This window comes from Colobus angolensis, unplaced genomic scaffold (genome assembly GCF_000951035.1).
Source record: "Colobus angolensis palliatus isolate OR3802 unplaced genomic scaffold, Cang.pa_1.0 Scaffold264, whole genome shotgun sequence".
Taxonomy (NCBI): Eukaryota; Metazoa; Chordata; class Mammalia; order Primates; family Cercopithecidae; genus Colobus; species Colobus angolensis.
The window spans coordinates 359,987-382,816 of NW_012115866.1; the positions used below are offsets into that span (position 1 = coordinate 359,987).

Here is a 22,830-nt window from a genome sequence, read left to right on the forward strand (position 1 = left end):
AACATGAGAAAACTTTCTATCCTGAAGGCAAGGGGAAGAGAGAACTTGATGTTTTATTAGGTGTCTGCCATGTGCTTGGCATTGTGTAAGCACATTATATAGCATCTTTTAAAAGTCCTCACAAAAATTTTTATGAGATGCGATTATCCTAACTTTAAAAATGAACTATTGAGGCTCAGAGATGTTAAATGACTTGCACAACAGGACAGAGATGGACATGGTAAATCCAGATCTGACTGCATTGCTCCTGCTTTTCCTGTTACTTTCATCATTGTCCTGAACAAGTTTAAGAAATCTGAGCATTCTCACTTCTAAACTTTAGAAGAATGGTGATGAGAAAGCAAGGGTCAAAAGGCTTGAAAGGACGCCACAAGGCCGGGTGCGGTGGCTCACGCCTGTAATCCCAGCACTTTGGGAGGCTGAGGCAGGTGGATCACGAAGTCGGGAGTTAGAGACCAGCCTGGCCAACATGGTGAAACCCTATTTCGACTAAAAATACAAAAATTAGCTGGGCATCCGGCGTGGAGGCGTGCGCCTGTATTCCCAGCTATTCAGTAGGCTGAGGCAGAAGAGTCACTTGAACCCAGGAGGTGGAGGTTGCAGTGAGCCGAGATTGTGCCATTGCACTCCAGCTTGGGCAATAAGAGCGAAACTCTGTCTCAAAAAAAAAAAAAAAAAAAAAAATTAGCCAGGCGTGATGGTGCGCACCTGTAATTCCAGCCACTCAGGAGGCTGAGGCAGGACAATCAGTTGAACCCAGGAGGTGGAGGTTGTAGTGAATGGAAATCACACCACTACACTCCAGTCTGGGCGACAGGGTGAGACTCTGCCGCTCCCCCACCCAACCGCAAAAAAAAAAAAAAAGGACCCCACAAGTTCAATCATCTGCTGGAAAAATCCTAGCAGCTCCATGAAGGCTGCTGGCACCTGTGCCTATACCCCACACCTCACAGTCACCCCACATTTAATGAATTTGTACATAAATTAATAAATTACCATAGGCAGACTGGTTGGCCTAACACAATTTGGTTAAAAAATTTAAAAATAAAAACATGTTCTGATAACTCCATGTAAATAAAATAAAAAAAATTTTAAAATTAAAAAAATAATAATTTGGTGAAACTGAGGGAATAAGAGGTTCCTTTTTTTTTTTGGTGGAAGTATTTTAGTTAGCTGTGTGCATCACAAAATCACTTCACATTTGTTTAGCTAACATGTTTTAATGGTCTACTGGTCACTGAGAAGGAAACGAAGATGACTAAGAAATGCTACCTGTCCTTAAGGAGTTTATGGCTTTAGCGGGGAGAGGGGAAGTAAGTCAACACCTACTGTAAACAGACGATGTCTGCAAGGGCTACAGAAGCGAAGGGGAAACCACCTATTATGGTTTGGCTGGGGGAGGTGCACACATGGAAGTACTTGACAAATGATGGAGGAACAAAAGGGGCGGGGTTGGAAGGCAGGGGAGGGGAGGGAGGGCAGCATAAGCAGAAGCCCAAATGCACATTCACAGGAAGGCACCTGCCCAGACTGGCAGGGCATGGCTGTGTGAAGCAGTGCAAGAAAGGAGACAGGAGCAGACTAACCGGTGCCACATACACAAAGCTAAAGGAGTCTGGACATCACCTAGGAATCCTCTCAATGCCCTGCTATTTTTTAACGTATAAAAATAAGATATTTCAAAATAAAACTTAGGGATCTTTATGCTGCAAAAATGAATTACTCCCGAGTTCTTTTTGGATTTAAGATAGGATGTGGTTTACAAACATAAACTTACATACACCTTGTCAGAAGTGCATCTAACCTTTAAGTACCTACATCAAATCAAAATGAGAAAAAAATTTCAAGCTACTGAGTAGACTTACAAATTTGCAATGTCAGCATGTGTACTTATGCATTTTGTTCAAGTCCAAGGTATCAACTCAATTTAGTGGCAGTACTAAGTGGAAGCTTCAGATAAATGTTTTCTGAAGATTTACATCTGCAAAAGCTCTCCAGAGTGTACACACCAAACCAGACATGCTGCAACACTCAGCTTCTTTCCCCCCAGTGTGGAGCCTAGCTCACTGCTGAATGTAGACAGCTTTCCTCAGATGAGTGTCCTCTTTATCTAGTTCTCCTACTTGGACAAGAATCTCATCCAGAAAGCTTTTGGTTCCTGCTGGTGCATACCCACCTGATAATGTAACATAAACGTCTCCATTTGAACTCCCATGAATTTGGCTTTCACTTCAAAGTCTCCAACTTCTTCTGTTGGACTGATTTCAAAGATAACATTTTTAAACCTGTTGAAAGATAACATCTTAAGGGTGTGGTTTTGATGTTCTCATATAAAAATACTCTGTGAAATGGGGAAAGGAGATGAACCAAGTCTTCAAGGGTGAAAAGGGGTAGAAAATATAGGTCAAAAGTACTTCTGCACCTGAAGCAGCATGGATTGCCACGCCTAACTACCATCTGCTCTGGGACTTGGAGAGAGGAATGGCAACCTCTCCCTGCCTGCAGCACTTGCATTCTATAAAAGAGGAACCACTGAGGAGTGCCACAAGTGGCCTGTGAAGGGATGACATCACAGTAATTCTCTTCACTTCCACATGGCCAAAAATGAAACCTTATGATAAAAGGAGAAAACAGGAAACTGGGGTGGCAGGAGAGGGTATGTGTGTGTGAATACATGCATGTTTGAGGACTGGGAGAAGTAAATAAACAAAAGGGGGTCAGTATAAAAGCACCAATGGAGGAGGTCTTACTAGAAAGAGTAGGTGCTGTGTACATAAGCACACTCAGTATTATTACCAAAGATAAATTGTTATTATTAAAAATATTTAAGTTATCACTCATTCACAACACGTTACCTGCCAGGAAATTTTAGGGAGCCAAAAGGAAAAGGGGTTATGCAGCCGGGCACGATGGCTCACATCTGTAATCCCAGCACTTTGGGAGACCGAGGCAGGAGGATCACAAGGTCAAGAGATCAAGACCATCCTGGCCAACATGGTAAAATCCCGTCTCTACTAAAAATACAAAAATTAGCTGGGCGTGGTGGCGTGCACCTGTAGTCCCAGCTACTCGGGAGGATGAGGCAGGAGAATTGATTGAACCCAGGAGCCAGAGGCTGCAGTGAGCTGAGACAGTGCCACTGCAGTCTAGCCTGGTGACAGAGCAAGACTCCATCTCCAAAAAGAAAGAAAAAAAGGGATTAAGGCATTCTCTGGGTGATCAAAGTATAGCACCCCAGATTTCCAGAACTCAACTATGGAGCTACCTTACCTATTACGAACAGGGCTGAGAACCATGAAAGATGCAAAAAGGTCACTGAGAGTTAAAGGAGAAGTCACAAAAACCCATGCACTGAAACATACATGCATTTTATTCAACTGGAATGCCTCACGGGTTTTCCTTAAAGATATTTATCTTAAGTGATAAATAATTTTACCAGATTTAGTTGGCTATTTAGTTTCTAAGCCCATATAAGTAAATTAAAAAGAAGAAAGAAAGGCAAATAGAGGTAGGCACTTGAACAGTAGTGGAAAATAATGACAAAAAGGGCAATATTGACTCATGCCTGTAATCTCAGCACTTTGGGAGGCCAACGCAGTAGGATTGCTTGAGCCCAGGAGTTCAAGACAAGCCTGGGCAACAAAGTGAAACCCTGTCTCTACAAAATATAATTAGTTGGGTATGGTGGCACACGCCTATGGTCCCGGCTACATGGGAGGCTAAGGTGGGAGGATCTCTTAAGCCCAGGTTAGGGCTGCAGTGAGCTGTGATCATGCCAGTGCACTCCTGCCTAGGTGACACAGCAAGACTCTGTCTCTAGAAAAAAATTTAAAAATTATGTACCCATTAAAAAGGATGCTTTCAATGAATATAAAAAATGCTCACAGCATAATAAGAAAAAAGTTGGATACATGACCATAAACAGTATTGTCCCAGTTTGTGTTAAAAAATATTAAGTAGTTATTTTAGGCTGGGTACAATAGCTCATCCCTATAATCCTCCCAGCACTTTGGGAAGCCGAGGAGGGCGGATCACTTGAGATCAGGAGTTTGAGACCAGCCTGGCCAACATGGTGAAACCCTGTCTCTACTAAAAATACAAAAATTATTTGGATGTCGTGGCAGGCACCTGTAATCCAAGCTACTTGGGAGACTGAGGCAGGAGAATCACTTGAACCTGGGAGGCGGAGGTTACAGTGAGCTGGAGGTTGCAGTGAGCTGAGATTATGCCACTGCACTCCAGCCTAGGTGACACAGAGAGACTGTTCCCCCTCCAAAAAAAGGCCTATAATTCAGCACTTTGGGAGGCCGAAATGGGAGGATCACGAGGTCAGGAGATAAGACCATCCTGGCTAACACGGTGAAACCCCATCTGTACTGAAAATACAAAAACTTAGCTGGGTGTGGTGGTGCATGCCTGTAGTCCCACCTAATCAGGTGGCTGAGGTGGGAGAATTGCTTGAACCTGGGAGGCCAAGGTTGCAGTGAGCTGAGATCACGCCACTGTACTCCAGCTTGAGTGACAGAGAGACTCCGTCAATAAGAAGAATAAGAAAAAATATAAAGTAGTTAGATAAATAAGTGGGTGAGTTGTGGATAATCTTTATGTGAATAGAAAAAAAATACATTAAAATGATTTCCCTGGTTATCTCTGGCTTGTGAAATTACAGGTGTTTTCTTTTTTATGCTTTACTATATCTTCAAAGTTTAATAATGAATACATATTATTTTAGAATCAGAAAAATGTAAAAAATTCTTTTTTAAGTTTTTTTTTTTCCCCAGACACAAGAAGAGAAAGATCAGTAGCCTGAGGTCACAGGGCTGACTGAGCAGACGCTTAATAAATGCTTGCTAATGAGGCTGGGCCCAGGACCTATGGGAGGATGACAGGTCAGGTCCATGAACCACGTGCAAAGCAAGTTGATACTTCCCAGAAAAGAAAATGAAGGTTAAGTGCCTGGTTCCTAGCTGTAAGCGGAATAAAGCAAACTCCTCTTATTGTTACTCTTAATTTATTCTTGATTCAGAAACAGAAGAAATCCAAGGAATGGCTTCCTGCTTTAATGAGGAAAAATTAAGATCAGACCCAAAGAAGTGAACATGACCTGAGACAAAGGTTCTACAAACAAGGAAAAGAAAAACTCTTTTATGACAAATTAACTCTGAGTATGAGGCCTAATTCTACACATAAAAATATATAAATACATAAAAAATATTAAAAGTAACCATCCAGAAAAGAGAAATAAAGACAAAAAGGCAAAGATGTGATAAATGTAGAAATAAAAATCAACTTATAAAACAAAAAGCAAAGACTCACTGATTCACTTGCAGGTCCTCAATTTCCAGAAGAACTCCTTTTTCATGCAGTCTTGCTGCTGTATATTTCAGAGAAATCTTTTTGCTTTTCTTTCCTTTCATTTCCCTAGGCTTTTTGGAGACTCTGTAAAAATCACATCATGTCACTTTCTACAAGTAACCATCTATTCTGAATCTTCATCATTGGTAACTGAAGGAAACAAGGTCAGAAACCAAACTTCCAGACATAAGCATAAGTAACATACCAACTCTAAAATGGCAAACAAATGTTAGAATTAGCCTAAGCAATATCTCTGGAAAGCACGGGAAAGATTACTAAATTGCCTCTATTTTTAGTCTAAATTATATTTGAGAACACTCCCATGAATTTAACAGTGTCTTAATCCTCCCATGTCCTTCTGGGAAGTTCAGTACCTAACAAGTAACTATGAGAGCTTCATATGCCAGCCTGAGGGAATGGTACTGAATCCCAGCAGCGAAGGAGTTACTCTAAGCCCCTCAGCTGTGTAGGGAAAAAATAAAAATATCATCAAATAAATACTTTTTAAAAGCATTTAAGCCAGCACAGCAATTACAGATGAATGAGAATAAGGAAAAAGAAACAGGTTAGGAGGCTATTAGGATGATCAAGGCAAAAAGTGATAACTTTAGAAACATGCCCACATCTGCAAAATGACATATGTACAAGAGATTATTTGCTGCAGCATTTAAAAAATAGTAACAAACAAATGGAAACAAATGTTCATCAATGGAGAACTGCTTAAATAAGTTGTTATATCTATCTGTATAATGGAATAATACAAGCATTAAAAAAAATGAGAATCTAGGTCTGCTTGCTTAGAAGGCCTGGAGGCCATGACCAATCTGGCAGTGAACACACCCAGTTCTAGATCCTGGTTTCTAAATACCATTCTTCATTCAAAGAAACCAGGGATTCTTGGAAAAACAGTTCATTCTGGGTCTGGGGAGAGGAAACTACAGGTTGAACATGAAACATCTTGTGTCAGGAAGTACACAAAGAACAATGGAAACACGTCAAAAGCTCACAGGAGTCAGCTCTGTAAGCTGGGTTAGGTGGGCCTATTTTTCATCCCTTCCCATCAGCCCTGCCTGATCCCAGGGAGTCTTCCAGGCAGAAAGAGAAAGACAGAGTACGTGCATGAGCCAGAGAAACGGGAAGCAGATATGGCAAAATGTTAGAAATGGGTGAATCTAGGTGAAGGGCATATGGGTGCTTATTGTTCTATTCATTCCATCTTTCTGAGATTTGAAAACTCTTAAAATAAAAAGTTAGGAATAAATAATAAACTACCCTACAAGTAAAACCTGCTCTTATCACCCACCTCTCTGGGTTTTCAGTTCCCTCCCTGTAAAATGGGCATGCTGATAGCTTGTGGCCAATGCCAAGAAGGCTGGATTAGACTTTCCTCACTCAGTACCCAGGAAAAAAATCAGAGCCTGTGATCTTGTCCCCAGGAAGAATAGAGAGGAGCAAGGGGATCCAAATTTGCATAATATTCCTTAAGTGATTTTGGGATCACTAGATGATCTCCTTTCATGATTTTAATTTCTAGCACCAAGAAGATTTTTTTTTTTTTTTTTGAGACGGAGTCTGGCTCTGTCGCCCAGGCTGGAGTGTAGTGGTGCAATCTTGGCTCACTGCAACCTCTGTCTCCCAGGTTCAGGTAATTCTCCTGCCTCAGCTTCCCAAGTAGTTGGGACTACAGGCATATGCCACCACACCCACCTAATTTGTGTATTTTTAGTAGAGATGGGGCTTCACCATGTTGACCAGGCTGCTCTTGAACTCCTGACCTCAAGTGACACGCCCACTTCAGCCTCCCAAAGTGCTGGGATTATAGGTCTGAGCCACCTTGACAGGCCCCAAGAAGATATTTTGCAAAAGAAATACTTAGCGATACGCATCCATGAAATCCCCCACCCACTATTTATATCATACACTAACAAATGGAACAGGCAATTATACAAATGATTAGAGGTAAAATAAAAGACTAATGCAATAAAGAGATCCAGTGTATTTTAAGTAAAAATTTCCAGCGTCATTTCAGTTGCCTCTGCTTTTTCCTCACTCCAATTCTTTTCCCTGACATCAATTCTTAAAAAGAAAAAATACTCACTTGCCCTTGCTGGCTAAGTTATCCAAGCAGGTTTTGATATAGCTTTTATAGTAATCCACCTGCTCCCCATAAAAGGTGGCCTTAGAATTCAGAGCAGCGTACGTCTGTTGCAGTTTCACTAGTTCAGCCTTTCTCCTCTGTCGGTACCTCCGCTGATTCCGAATATCCTGAGACATAATTATTAGAGTTAGAAAAATAACGATAGGTATCAGGCACTTCTTGAGTGATTATCATTTCACACTAGAACCCAGCAATGCTTAACTCTGCCTTAAATATGACTCCATACTTTTTTATTTTTTTGAGACAGAGTCTTGCTCTGTTGCCCAGGCTGGAGTGTGCAGTGGTTGAGATCATGGCTTATTGTAGCCTCAGCCTCCCAGGCTCAAGTGATCCTCCCACTTCAGCCTCCAGAGTAGCCGGGACTTATAGGCACATGCCATCATATCTGGCTAATTAAAAAACTTTCTTTTGTAGAGATGGGGTCTCAAGTGATCCTCCTCCTGCCTTGGTCTCCGAAAGTGCTGAGATTTGTTTTCACAAATTAACAGAGAAATTCAGATCTCAAATTTTCTTCCTCCATTTGTATCTTCTAGCAGGGAAATGCGTCACATTTAGACTTACACATTTTTAGAATTTACTTGCAAAGCTGGTTTGGACCTCTTAAATATTTTGTTGGGAAAAGGAGAAAAAGAGAATTATAATACATCAACTACCAGTTCCCAGGTGTGCATAATATTATCTTAGTGCAACAGCAGAGAACACCTAAGCTCTTAGTCCTCACCAAAGCCCCTCGCTTGAGATGATTCATACAAATCAAGGATTTCATCAGCTTGATGTGAATTCATATTTCACAGTAATCATGAAAAAGATCTGTAAGAATTCTTTAAGGCTGAAGACATTCTTTAAGGTCATAGGAGGCTCTAGTTAAGGTCCTCTCCCTAGTAATTTAGGCCATGGAATAAGCCACCTTAGGTCAGGCAAGGCCCTCATGCTGGAGAGTCAGATATGATTTCTCAGAGAGGAGGGCACTAATTTGCCCATGAACTGAAGCTATGCTATTATCTGGACAGTTACTGTCTCTCGAGCCTCTCAGCTTTGAACAAGGCCAGTTCCCCTCTATCCCCTAAATGCAGTACCCTGGCAATGTCGTTGATCAGTTCCTGGTATTTGTTCTTTGGGTCCACAGTTCCAAGCTCTGTTAGCTTCTTTAAACCTGTCTGGATCTTCTCTTTCTTCTCTTGAAGAGTGAGGTTGCTGTCTTCCTTTACAGATTTTGACTTTTTCATCTTGTCAGGGGTTTTGGCATCACGGATAGCACGTCTCTGCATGGCTCTCTGATGCTCTGCTTCCTACAGAAGGGAAAAAGAAGTTCTCAGCAAGTTCACCACACTAATCCTAAACTTGAATTTATATAGCACATCCGCACCTGAACTTATACAGATCTTAAACTCCAACCTCGAAACAGAAGGAAACAAACTCTGACTCCTGCCAAGTGACAGATGAGAAACTGCATGAAGCAGAGGCACTTCTTTCCACCTAGAAGAGATGATATCTACAAAAATCACACAACTGGGCCAGGTGCGGTGGCTCATGCCTGTAATCCCAGCACTTTGGGAGGCCGAAGTGTGCGGATCACGAGGTCAGGAGTTCAAGACCATCCTGACTAACATGGTGAAACCCCATCTCTACTAAAAATACCAAACCAAAATTAGTCAGGCGTTATGGCGGGCGCCTGTAGTCCCAGCTACTGGGGAGGCTGAGGCGGAAGAATGGCGTGAACCCAGGAGGTGGAGCTTGCAGTGAGCCGAGATCGTGCCACTGCACTCCAGTCTGGGCAACAGAGCGAGACTCTGTCTCAAAACAAAAAAACAAAAAAACAAAAAAGGCACACAACTGCTTAGGGCTTCTTTGGTGGACTCCAGGTATAATCACCGAGACGGGACTGTACCGGCTACAAAGTCATTTTTCTCTACCACATTTTGAGACATGGAAGCCATTTAGTTTTATTAAAAACATAGCTGTATAAATGTTATAACTATACTAACACAACAAGAGCAGCGCTTAGTAAATTCTTGCTAATTCTTTTTGTCACTTTGTCACTTTCCATTTGGTGGAATCATGCTCGAGCATTGCCTCTGCTTTCAAACATGCTGCAGACACTCCAACAGTAACGGAAACACCTTCCCTTGATACTGCCATCCTTTAGTCACCATCCATTGTCTGTCCCTGTCTAACACATGATCTATACTTGCTGTTTCATTCTTTCAGCACTTTCTTCTTTACTGCTCTCATCACCAATTACCGTACCCTGTCCAAAATCCAATGTCTCTTCTCTCACCTTGCTCATCTTCTCTGCACTGTGTTCTTGCTCTATGCATATTTTGTACTTCCATTTCTCTGTTTCCTCTCAGTACTTCAACGACTGCCTCTGTGTTGACAGATCCCAAATCTTTGTGACCATGGCTCTGGTGCCATATTCTCAACTGTCTGTACTGGGATGTTTACATTCGGGATGGCTTATACTTCAAGCTTGTAATTCCCCCTAACTGGAGCAATTCCCTTTCTCAATAGTCCCCTATCTTCTAAAGTCAAGACTACTCTGCATCACATAATGTAAAGAGCATAAGCTCTAGAAGCAGACAGAACTGGATCTGCATCTGGTTCTGTCACTACAAGCTGATGATCTTGGCCAGTTAACCTGTAAGGGTCTTAGTTTCCTCATCTGTAAAATAAGGATGAAAAGACTCGACTCATGGGAATGTTGCAAGGATTAAATGAAAGAACAGAGGTGAGAGCACCAAACACAAACTAGGTTCTCAATAACAACGGGCTCCTCCTTCCTTATTTCAAATTTCTTTCTAGGTTCAACATGTTTCAAGTGTATTGTTTTATACATCCTTACTTGCCTTTCACACGTATCTAATCAGTAATCAGTCATAGCAACTGAGAGCTGAGACTTCATTTAAAACAATGGTTTCCCAATAGTTCTCTCTGCAGCCTTAAGAGTTTGCCAGAGGCACCACAGAGTCCTATAGGGCTGGATTTCAGATGTCCTATTCCTGGCTAGCAGAGTAGCAGAGTACCTGCTTTATATACTGGGCTTCTAGGTAAGTTGTCACTTAATGAAACAGATTACCATGCTTAAAATTTGGAAATGAATGGCCTGACCTACTTTCCTTATTTGACAAATAAGAAAGAGACCTCTCAAAGTGCTGGGATTACAGGTATGAACCACTGTGCCTCCTTATTTGACAAATGAGAAACAGAGTCACAGTGGTTCATACCTGTAATCCCAGCACTTTGAGAGGCCAAGGGGGGTGGGTCACTTGAGGTCAAGAGTTTCTGAAATCAGCCTGGCCAACATGGTGAAACCCTGTCTTTACCAAAAATACAAAAATCAGCCAGGCGTGGTGGTGCACACCTGTAGTCCGGCTAATCGGGAGGCTCAGGCAGGAGAATCACTTGAACTCAGGAGGCGGAGGTTGCAGTGAGCCAAGATCATGCCACTGCAGGCCAGCCTAGGTGAGACTCTGTCTCAAATTTAAAAAAAAAAAAAGAAAAAGAAACAAAGGTCTTAGATATGACATGACTCATCCAACCCTACATAATGCCAGGTCCCAACCCCTATCTGCCCACCCCACCGGACCTTATCACACACCTAGATGACTTAACCACCATCTGCTCTCATAGCACTGCTGAATTAATTAACATTAAATGGTCTTGAACCTTATAGAGGCTCTTTATTCCTTATCTCTGCAGTGCCAAAGTCCCATCTAGTTTGTGAGTCCTAAATAATTTGGTCTCATGTTTTATTTCTCACTACTCACCTCCACCCACAGCTCCATTCTAGACATGAAGTCTGGTCACATCATGCTCTTCCCTCCTTTGTACCTTTGTTCACATCGCTCTCCTGCATCGAATGCCCTCTCTTGTCTTACATGCACACTTAAATCCTATCCACCTTTATACGTCTCGCTCCAGTTCCACTTGTTTTAGGAAGCCTTCCTAATGCATTGCTTCACCAGCCTCTTTCCTGAAACTTCTATTATTTTTTAGTCAGTATCATAGTTAATTTTGAATGGTTTCATCACTGTTTCAGGAATACATGTCACATTTCCCCAACAAGATCATGAGTTCACTGAGTTTAGGAGCCACATTCTGTACTTTTCTTCTATCTATCATGGCACGTAACAGAATTCCAAATATATAATATTCAATAAATTGCAGTGAACCCTACACATTAATGGTTTCAACCAACCCTGAAACTATTTGAAAAAAAAAAATACAACAATAAAAAAAGTACAAATTTTAAAAATACAGTAACAACTATTTACATAGCATTTATATTGTAATAGGTATAAGTAGTCTAGAGAGGATTTAAAGTATATGGGAGAATGTGTGTAAGTATATGCAAATACTATACCATTTAATTAATTAATTATTATTAGTATTAGTATTTTTGAGACGGAGTCTCACTCTGTCACCCAGGCTGCAGTGCAGTGGCATGATCTCGGCTCACTGCAAGCCCCGCCTCCCGGGTTCATGCCATTCTCCTGCCTCAGCCTCCTGAGTAGGGGGGACTACAGGCATCTGCCACCATGCCCGGCTAATTTTTTGTATTTTTAGTAGAGATGGGGTTTCATGTGTTAGCCAGGATGGTCTCGATCTCCTGACCTTGTGATCCACCCGCTGCGGCCTCCCAAAGTGCTGGGATTACAGGCGTGAGCCACTGCGCCCAGCCAAATACTGCACCATCTTATATAAGGGACTTGAACATCTACGGATTTTGGTATTGGCTGGGGGTGGGGGGAATGGGCGCTGGAAAGTAACCCCTGTGGATACCAAGGAACGGATATACTGGATGGACACAATGGAACCAAAAACTTTCTCAGATGAGCTGTAACTACCACTGCCCCCCAGTTACATTCATGCTCACCCCTAGGTTACCAACTCTTATTTGCGTCTCCCCTCCTTTATCTGACATGCACCTATTGGGAGAGCTTATCTACCAAACAAAGGAGTATATGAGACCCTAAATTTTACCTGTTCACTGGTGGCTGGTGTTTCTAGGATTTCAGTCAAGGTCTCTCCTGGCTGGAACCGTATGACATCCACAATTAAACGTTTTGTACTGAAACAAGATGGGGGAAGCATTTAAATATTACCAGTGTTCTAGTTCCTCTCAAGTGGACTGAAGCAGCAGCAGCAGCACAAACAGTACCTCACAGAAGTCCCAAGCAGCAGCTGGCAGCACACAGTACTCAAGGCACTAGGCTTATTTACCCAACCATACCATAAGTAGGTACAAGGGTTAGGATTTCCAAGATTTACATTTCATTGTAGCATATTAGCAAAATAAGGCAGAAAAATCCTGTGCCAAGTACAATATGCGAGGTGATTGGTGACTGGGATTATGAAAAGTATGAGAGGTCAGGATGGTCATTTCAAGTATGACCCAGCAGGTTCCTCTCCAAAGGTCAAGAAATCTTTGGATTACATTCATTTCATTCTTCCTACTTTTGATACTCACTTCAGTAAGATGGTTCGAGCATCCATTTCTGCATTCTCATCTCCAGGCACATCGAACTTGTTGGTCAGGGTGAGAGACACTTCTGTCTTAGCCAGTGCCTCCTTATTTGGGTCATTTAAATTGCCAGAGCTTTCCCCTGAAGTTTTGGGAGAGTGGAAAGAGTCAGCGTAATAAAGAGAGAAGATATTGAGGGGAAATAATACAAATAAAAGATGATGCAAGTCTAAGATAATACTTGAATCACCTAACATGTACAGTGTGACGAGAACAACTTTTACTGAGAAATAAAATTCTATGCCAAATGATAAAGGCAAAGGATCCATAATAACTTCATAAATGTTTAAGAAATTATTTCAACATTACAATTTCACAATTCTCTCTCAAAGCATTCTTTCTGGCTGGGTGCAGTGGCTCAGGCCTGCAATCCCAGCACTTTGAAAGGCTAAAGGAGGAGGATGGTTTGAGGCCAGGAGTTCGAGACCAGCCTGGGCAACATAGTGAGACCCCATCTCTGTTAAAACAAAAAACAAAAAAACAAAAACTCAGGAGGATCACTTGAGCCTAGGAATCTAAGGCTGCAGTGAGCTATGACTGCACCACTGTATTGCAGCCTGGGCAACAGAGGGAGATCCTGTCTCATAACAAACAAACAAAAAAATTATTTCCTTTAGAGGACTTTTAATTTATAGTTATGTAATTATTTGTGTATCTGCAATTTTTTTTTTTTTTTAAAAACACACTGGCAGTATGTATCTGCATTTAAAATGATCTCTTCCTCTGTCTCCAGTTCCTTATAGATAGTGATCATATCTGGGCTTTTTTGTTGTTGTTGTTGTTCTTGTTTTGTCTCTTATGAAACTATCAGGATCACATCTATTTTATTTCTCAATGTATATCCAGAGTTTGGTATAGTGCAAAAAACAGAGGAGGTGACAATTACACTTTTCTGTCACGTTCCCCTTTGACCTTCCAGGCAAAAGTTAGAACTTTACCTATCAGGGACTCAATGGTGGGCACCTCGCCAAGGTCGTCCAGCAGCTCGTGGATTGGATCATTGTGCTCCGGAGCAATGGCATCCTGGTGATCCAAAAGGAGCTGCAAACACCAATGATCAACTCCATTTATACATTCAACTCTCCAGCCCATCCCTCCCTAGAACGCCTAACAATAATCTGCACAAAGAGGTTCCAACAAAGTTCCTATATTCAAAGAAACAACAAGCAAATCCTCAGCAAACTAACCCAAATAAACAATATGATATATAAAGCACCACATTGGGCTCTGCTGAATGACTTGTTATGATGTAAGAAGAGGAAATACTGGTACTCTCTTAATCTCATGGCCATAAAGGATTCAAATGTGCCTTGTGTAAGAAAGAACACTGTGGCTGGGCGCGGTGGCTCATGTCTGTAATTTCAGCATTTTGGGACGCCGAGGTGGGTGGATCACCTGAGGTCAGGAGTTCAAGACCAGCCTGGACAACATGATGACACCCTGTCTCTACCAAAAATACAAAAATTAGCCGGGCATGGTGGTGCACACCTGTAATCCCAACTACTAGGGAAGCTGAGGCAGGCAAATTGCTTGAACTTGGTAGGCGGAGGTTGCAGTGAGCCGAGATTGCGCCACTGCACTCCAGCCTGAATGACAGAGCAAGACTCCATCTCAAAAAATCAAAACAAAACAAACAAAAAACACAAAACATTGAAACTCAAGAGTTCAATACCCAAAGTCATCAATGTACCCTACTACCAGTTCAAATAAGTCACATGCAGACTTACTTAATGTTTCCAGTGCATGACATAATGTAATTCAGAGAAAAGTATACAAAATCAATGTTATAATTATTGTAGGAGCACTCAACAAAGCCTTCAAGGTGCCATTATCCCCAGTGATGCCCTCAGAAATGACAGTAACCTGAAATTTCATTTACATTTTCACATACGTCCTTGTTCCTGTTTTACATGTCCATGTCCCCAGAGGGGAAAAAATGATTTGAAAAATCTGAAGAAACATGGAACTCCAGCTTCCAAAGGAAAAATCCACTCCAAGGCTACACAGAGAAAGAAGCTAGTATTCTAGATCATGTTAGAAAAATAACACAGAGGGCTAGGGTAAAAAGAAAGAAGAGTAAAAGCACTATTTTATCAAGGTACTAGATCAATTTAGTGGGATTCTGATTCAGTAGGCCTGGGGGGTGTCCAGGAAACTTCATTTTTAACTACCAGCCCATAGGATTCTGATGCAGATAGCCTGGGAAGACCTTTTAGAAACCTAGCAGTAGATATTGTTAAGAATAAGAAGCAGGCCGGGCGCGGTGGCTCAAGCCTGTAATCCCAGCACTTTGGGAGGCCGAGACGGGCGGATCACGAGGTCAGGTGATCGAGACCATCCTGGCTAACACGGTGAAACCCCGTCTCTACTAAAAATACAAAAAACTAGCCGGGCGAGGTGGCGGGCGCCTGTAGTTCCAGCTACTCGGGAGGCTGAGGCAGGAGAATGGCGTGAACCCGGGAGGCGGAGCTTGCAGTGAACTGAGATCCGGCCACTGCATCCCAGCCTGGGCGACAGAGCGAGACTTTGTCTCAAAAGAAAAAAAAAGAATAAGAAGCAAAAGGCCGGGTGTTGTGGCTCAAGCCTGTAATCCCAGCACTTTGGGAGGCCGAGGTGGGTGGATCATGAGGTCAGGATATCAACACCATGCTGGCTAACACAGTGAAAGCCCGTCTCTACTAAAAATACAAAAAATTAGCCAGGTGTGGTGGTGGGCACCTGTAGTCCCAGCTACTCAGGAGGCTGAGGCAGGAGAATGGCGTGAACCCAGGAGGTGGAGCTTGCAGTGAGCCGAGATCGCACCACTGCACTCCAGACAGAGTGAGACTCCGTCTCTAAATAAATAAATAAAAAAGAATAACAAGCAAAAAATAAATAAAATAAATAAATAAAAAAGAATAACAAGCAAAAAAAGAGACATCAAGGAGATGCACTGTCAGTTAGATCACAGGAAGGTGAGACACCTGGCTACCAGAGACGGTAACCAGCAGCCAGGGATAATAATTAAGGACAATGAAATTAAGTAATTAAAGAAAAATACTTACAGTGTGGGTGTTGATGATTTCACCAATGGAAATGTAGATTACTGGTTTGGTGAGGGTTACTAAATCAGAGTACTCATCCACATTAAATTTATCCTGAAGCTCTGGGACATCACAAGCAGTTTGGAAAAATCGTCTGAAATAAGCACAGGAGGCAGCCCCCCAGAAAGGGACATACGCATGAGAAGTTGGCAAGAGGACATTTCACAAACCTCTCACACAATGAGTGCAAACAGAAGCCAGTCAATACAGTTACTTCAAGAGAAAGTGCTGTGTATTTGCTGTGCTTGACAACCTTGGGATACTGGCTCTAATAACTTCTTTCTCCACCTAGTTTGTAGTTTTAGTTTTACCCTTAAGAACCATTGCACCACGATTTAAAACAGTTCTCAGGCACCATTAGGAGAACCAATTCTATCTCTAAGACAGTGCTCTGAAGCATTCAAAACTAGATGTTAATTTACAAAAATTTACAAAAATTTTTGCTCTGAAGCATTCAAAACTAGATGTTAATTTACAAAAATTAAAAGCATTCTCCAATTCTCTGATTGCAAGGTAACGTACTAAATGCATAATCATCATTATTTTTATGTTAACTACTATTTCATAAGTGTTAACTACTATGTATTTCATATGAAAATTCTCTTCAAAGTAAATGGATCATCTTCTGGAGTCCCGGGCACATCAAACATGTCTTCTACAATATGGCAGTCAGGGAAAGTGAGGGGTGGTTTTTAATCTTATCTTTCCCCTCAATGATAAAAATACATCCACAGACTCTCTTAAGCACTTGTGCCTTTCCCATTACCTGAATTTCTGGTAGGACTGGGAAAGATATTCATTAATGATGCTTAAGTGGGCATTATCTCCCAGAAACATCTTATTAGAAGCAGCATGCTGAAGCATTTTTGCAATGGAGCCCAGATTTCGGCGTTGGTCTGTGGTAAGCTGGCCTCCTGCCGACAGGTCAATGATGTCAAAGGCATCAGGAGCAACAATGGCTGGATTCATGTATCGATAATAAAGCAAGTTACCAATAATCTGGAACAGATGAAACAGAAAGATGAGTATTAAAAGACATACCACCAAGTAAGCCACAAATGACTTTGCTAGCAAAGAAAAGCAGAAAATGCAGTCCTACGAGTAAAAAATAAATAAAAAATACATACACACATGCACGCATGCACATATACACACTCTTTCTCACAGCCTGGAGCTAAATGAAATATCCCTTTGTTCAATACAGGAAAACAATGAGAACAGAACTGAAAACTACTGCCAGTAGTTAATGAAAGAGCAGATTCAGAAGGTAAAAATGACACACTTAAAGTCTGTTATTAAGTATTTCAGGACATCTTTTGTTCACATATCATGGTAGCAAATAAGGCTGGTGTCACCCACATGCACTTTGTACTTTCATGTAGATGAGTTTTCCTTATAAAAAGCTAACAAACATAGCTAAATTCCTTAACATGACCCAATCAGCATAGAGTAACCCCACCTCCCAACATTCTCATGCTGCAGACTTCAAAGGCCAAGTCCATGCCTCTGAAATTAAATTCACTTAACACACATCTCTTCCACAGAAGAATTCAAGGACAGTCACGGCATTCCCCCTAGAGTTTCATTCAGAAGAAATAAAATTAATTCACCTGAACAGAAAGTCTAGAATCGAGGCCTCACTGTAGGAAAGCACAGAACTAGGAGAGAGAAGAAAAAAGCATTCAGATTAAAAAAAAAAGAGAAGAGAAGAGCACAGCTGAGTAAGAAAGAGTTATCAGCAACAGCCTTAGCAGAAATAATTGTGCTTGCTACTATTTGCCAGGTCACCAGCAGAGGGAACAATACTACAGCGAAAAGATAGGACTCAAAGAAACTCATCTGAAAACAGGAAAAATCCATCTTTCTACTTGTTTGATGTTTGTGTGCCAAACTATAGGAAGTGTTTCATCCTAAGAGAGGTATCATTTACCAATTACAATTGTTTTCAAAAGCTCACAATCAATGGTAAGCTACTGCCAGAACCTACACTTAGGCAGTTAGTAACGATCTATGGTCAGTCCTGCTTTTATAGCTTTGTCCTCAAAGGGCAGGAGTCTGCCGGCTATGAGATTCTTACCTTCAGCAGCTCATCCTCACCAGCATCAGGGAACTTCTCATGCAACGAGTCCTTCAGCACTTTGGCAATGAAGCGCATCCCGTAACTGCAGGATGGACAAAACTTAGTGAGAAGGGCCAAGGAGCAGAAAGGCACTTACTGCTGGGCTCTACTGGGGGTCATGACAACTGATGGCACTCACGGGATTTTGTCCACAGAGCTGACAATGGCCGAGAGAAACTTGTCTGTCACAGCCCGCATGTTCCTGATGGAGCTGTCTAGCCGTGTCTTCACTTCTTCATGAGCTAGCGCCTGCTCAGGGGTCACATCATAGGGCAGTTTGCTGGGAAGACAGAAATTATACCCAACTATGTTAGACTAACAGCCAGGAATAGCCTGAAGCAAGTGTCTTATCTTTCATAAACTGAAAGACCCAGAAATACTAGATAGCTTAAGCTCATGCTCACAGGGCTGGTAAGTGATAAGACTAGAATCTGAACTCAGGTTTTTAACTGTGAATCAGGTGCCTGAATTGTGTGCCAGGCACAAGAATAGGCACTTGGGAATAAAAGTTATACACGACATGATACCTTCTCTTGAGTCTTTTACAGTCTGGTGGGAGTGACACACAAAAAAATGATTATAAACCTATTCTGCTATAAATCAGTTCACCAAAAGTGCTACAGGACCATAGGGAAAGGGCTTCAACACAGAATGGAAAAAGTAAGGAAGGCTTCCAAAAGGAAAGGATGTTTGAACTCAAGAAAACGGGAGAGGAAGAGTCTTCTAGGAAGGAAGGGGAGACAGGAGAAATGAGAGTGGAAAAACAGACAGGGAGCAGGCCATGGCAGACTCTGTATACGATACTGACAAATCTGGACTTTGCTAGAAACCAGAGGGAGGTCTTCAAAGATAGGAGTGCTACGCCAGGAACAGCAGCACACGCTAGCATTCCCAGCTACTAGGAAGGTTGAGGTGGGAGGATTGCTTGAGCAAGACCTTGTCTCAAAAAAAAAAAAAAAAAAAAAAAGAAGCAGAGAGAGCTTTGGTACACACAGAAGGGGAAGAGAAGGCAATGCGACCACAAAGGCAGAGGCTGGAACCACAGAGCCACAAGTTGAGGGATGTCAACAGTCATCACAAGCTGTGAGAGTCAAGAAACAGAGTTTCCACTAGAGCCTCTGCAGGGAGTGTGGCTATTCCAGCACCTCGACTTCATGATAATAGTTTCAGATTTTGTGAGACAATGAATTTTGGTTGTTTTAAGCCACCAAATTTGAGGTGGTGATGTGTTATGGCAGCCTTAGAAAATACAAGCAGAGGCCAGGTGTGGTGGCTCATGCCTGTGATCCCTGTGATCCCAACACTTTGGGAGGCGGAGGTGGGTGGATCACCTGAGGTCAGGAGTTTGAGACCAGCCTGGCCAACATGGAGAAGCCCCCATCTCTACTATAAATATAAAAATTAGCCGGGCATAGAGGCGCATGCCTGTAATCCCAGCTACTTGGGAGGCTGAGGCAGGAGAATCACTTGAACCCGGGAGGCAGAGGTTGCGGTGAGCCAAGATCACACCATTGCACTGCAGCCTGAGCAACAAAGCGAGACTCTGTCTCTCAACAACAACAAAAGAAAAAGTAGATAGGAATACCCTTCTTCATTTGTCACAGCATGGCTAAATTAAAATAGGTAGGCTATGAATACAAGAATTCTGCAAAAATCAACAGAAACATTCTATGAGAAATAAATAAATACATGGAACTTACAATAAAGAATATTATATATTTTATTATTTATATGATTTTCGAAAGTAGTAACCTGCAAGGGAATCAATATGCTAAAAAAATTGGTCATAGAACAGAATATTAACTTTCTGAGATTTTAGGAAAGAACATTCCCAAGAGGTGACAAGATTCCAGTTTGCTACGTGTATTGTGGCTGAAGTAAAAGGAGAAAGCTAAGGGACCTGTGACGCTTACCTGCAGGACAGATCCCCACCACATCACCACACCTCATAGTCACTGGTATCTTAAAAAGAGTTCAAATCAATTTCCTTTTTTTTAAGATATGGGGTCTATGTCACCCAGGCAGCACTCAAACTCCTGGGCTCAAGCAATCTTCCTCTCTTGGCCTCCTGAGCAACTGGGACTACCGGTGCATGCCACTATACCTGGCTCAATTTCCATTTTATGAAAGGCAAAATGAGACCAGTTTCTCATAGGTACCCACAAGAAAACCAATCCTGAAATGTCCAGCAGGCTTTGGATCTAAAAATGACTGACTCATGGACCTTCAGAGGAAATAACTGAGAAGCCCTGAGCCAGTGTATATGGGGCTATCAGCAAGGAATGCCCTGGGTTGCAGGCAAAACTTCCCAGACAAGTATTGTACTTGGCTGACCACATTCCCGGATGTGCAGGCCTCAGGTATGCAGGCAAAAAAGTTAAAAAGACTTTTGCAATGATCTGAGTCCTGATAACAGACCTACATGGTACTGAGAACCAATCAGATGCCAAATGATTCCTAATAAGGATAAGCCCTTTTTTTTTTTTTGTCAACCTAGGATGGAGTGCAGTGGTGCCATCAAGGCACACTGCAGCCTCAACCTCCCATGCTCAACTGATCCTCCTGCCTCAGCCTTTGGAATAGCTCTAACTACAGGTGTGCACAACCATGCCCAGCTAATTTTTTTTTTTTTTTAAGTAGGGACAAGGTATTCCTATGTTGCCCAGGCTGGTCTCAAACTCCTGAGCTCAAGCAATCCTCCTGCCTCAGCCTCCCAAAGTGTTGGGATTACAGGCGTGAGCCACCACGCCTGGCAAGATAAGCCCTTTCAAGGAGTCAGCAGAATGTTCTGTTCTCCACCCAGGGTACACCTCCCGGTTTGCCTGGCATCTAGGTAAATGGAAAGTAGAATGATGTAGAATAGTGTTATTCAAAGTGTGGACCAGTGCCAGTCTACAAACTGATCAAAGACAAGAGAATGAGTCAGAATATAAATCAATACATTGCTTCCTTCATTAAGAAAATCTTGCTATGAAAAAAAAGTATCAGTTTAACTGAACAGTGTGCACAGATGATTTTCCCTTACTGGTGTGCAAACCACACTTTGAATAGCAATGGTGTGGAGAGCTGCTACTCCACCTACGCCCAGAGAGCTTCATGCAGGATCTAACCTTACTCCACAACAAGAAGAAACCACAACAGACCACGCTGCTCACACCTCCATTTCCCACCCCTCTGGGTCCTCACCCAAGATGAATAAAACCAGAAACATTTTGGCATTCTGAACTCCCTTTCCCCAGCATTACCCATATTTGATTGGCACACTTTTGCTTTAGATCAATTAATGTTGGTGGTTATGCTATGGCTCTAGCTCAGTTATCTCCTGTAATGTGTTAATTTAATTAGCCCAACTCTCGATATTTCAAGGCAGCTCACCCCACACCATTTTCTTTTTCCTTTATTGAAACACAGTGATCTCACCCAATCTATATGAACCTTCTCATTCAACTGCATCCCTAGTTATGCCAGGTCCTTTTAAGTCCTACACCCTCCACCTTAGAGTGTTCAGACATGAACACTCTGCACCTAGCTCTTAGTAAGGCTGGGTTCATCTTAGCCTTTGGACCTCAGCTAAATGAAATTCTTATCTTCTGGGATAGGCTTTCCCTAACCACCTTACGTTAGTTCCCTCTTATAAAGTCTCCATTACAGAACCCTACATACAACTTCACAAAACTTTCCTCAATGTTTAATTATGCTTTTATTTTTATGTACCTGGCTGGTGTCTCTTCCACCCAATGAACTATGAAGAGAGGGCAGGGAGTGTGTCTGTTTCACTCATTATTGCATTACTGTACACATCTCTAATACAATGCCTGGCACACAGTAAGTACTCAATAAATATTTGCTAAATAAGTGAGTTTACTACCAGGTCAACAACTTATAAAGCACAGTTTTCTAATGAAAAACTATTTCCGGCTGGGTGTGGTGGCTCACGGCTGTAATCCCAGCACTTTGGGAGGCCGAGGCAGATAGATTGCTTGAGATCAGAAGTTCGAGACCAGTCTGGCCAACATGGCGAAACCCTTTCTCTACTAAAAATACAAAAAGTAGACGGGGTGGTAGCGCGCGACTGTAATCCCAGTTACTCGGGAGGCTGGGGCATGAGAATTGCTTAGACACAGGAGGTGGAGGCTGCAGTGAGCCGAGATTGTGCCACTGCACTCCAGCCTGGGTGACAAGAGTGAAACTCTGTCTCAAAAAAAAGAAAGAAAAGAAAAATTATTTGAACTAATATTAGTTTATAAATAAAGAGAGGGGAAAAAAGAAGTAAAGAAAATAACAACATGAAAGAAAAGTGCTATTATGGTTAACATACCTTGCCTCTCCTGTCTGAGACTCCATCTGATTAACCCAAGATTTGTAAATATCCACAGGGTCAGTTTTGATGTTGAGAGATTTGTCATCCATAATTTCCTTCACGACTGGGGCCAAAATCTGTCTCAGGGCATTCTGGCCACGGGCTCCACGGTTGAAACTTACAACCATTTTAATAACCGTAGGATTTCCTGTGACAATCTCTTGAATCTGATCTACCTTCGACCTATAAAACATCAGATAAAAATTTAAACTTGTCACAGAATCCATCAAC

At 42.0% G+C, this 22,830-nt stretch overlaps 1 protein-coding gene across 1 annotated transcript in view; it reads right to left on the reverse strand.

Moving 5' to 3' along the window:
* IQGAP1 (IQ motif containing GTPase activating protein 1) overlaps positions 1-22,830 on the reverse strand; it is a 128,339-nt gene that overhangs the window by 2,638 nt on the left and 102,871 nt on the right. The window contains exons 25-36 of the mRNA XM_011947394.1: positions 22,558-22,782; positions 18,379-18,519; positions 18,198-18,282; positions 16,887-17,119; positions 16,082-16,214; positions 13,976-14,078; positions 12,984-13,119; positions 12,497-12,584; positions 8,590-8,802; positions 7,454-7,620; positions 5,317-5,439; positions 2,177-2,285 (exon numbers count right to left, since the gene is read on the reverse strand). Of these exons, the coding sequence (XP_011802784.1) occupies positions 2,177-2,285; positions 5,317-5,439; positions 7,454-7,620; positions 8,590-8,802; positions 12,497-12,584; positions 12,984-13,119; positions 13,976-14,078; positions 16,082-16,214; positions 16,887-17,119; positions 18,198-18,282; positions 18,379-18,519; positions 22,558-22,782 (1,756 nt within the window). The remainder of the gene's footprint in view (positions 1-2,176; positions 2,286-5,316; positions 5,440-7,453; positions 7,621-8,589; positions 8,803-12,496; positions 12,585-12,983; positions 13,120-13,975; positions 14,079-16,081; positions 16,215-16,886; positions 17,120-18,197; positions 18,283-18,378; positions 18,520-22,557; positions 22,783-22,830) is intronic.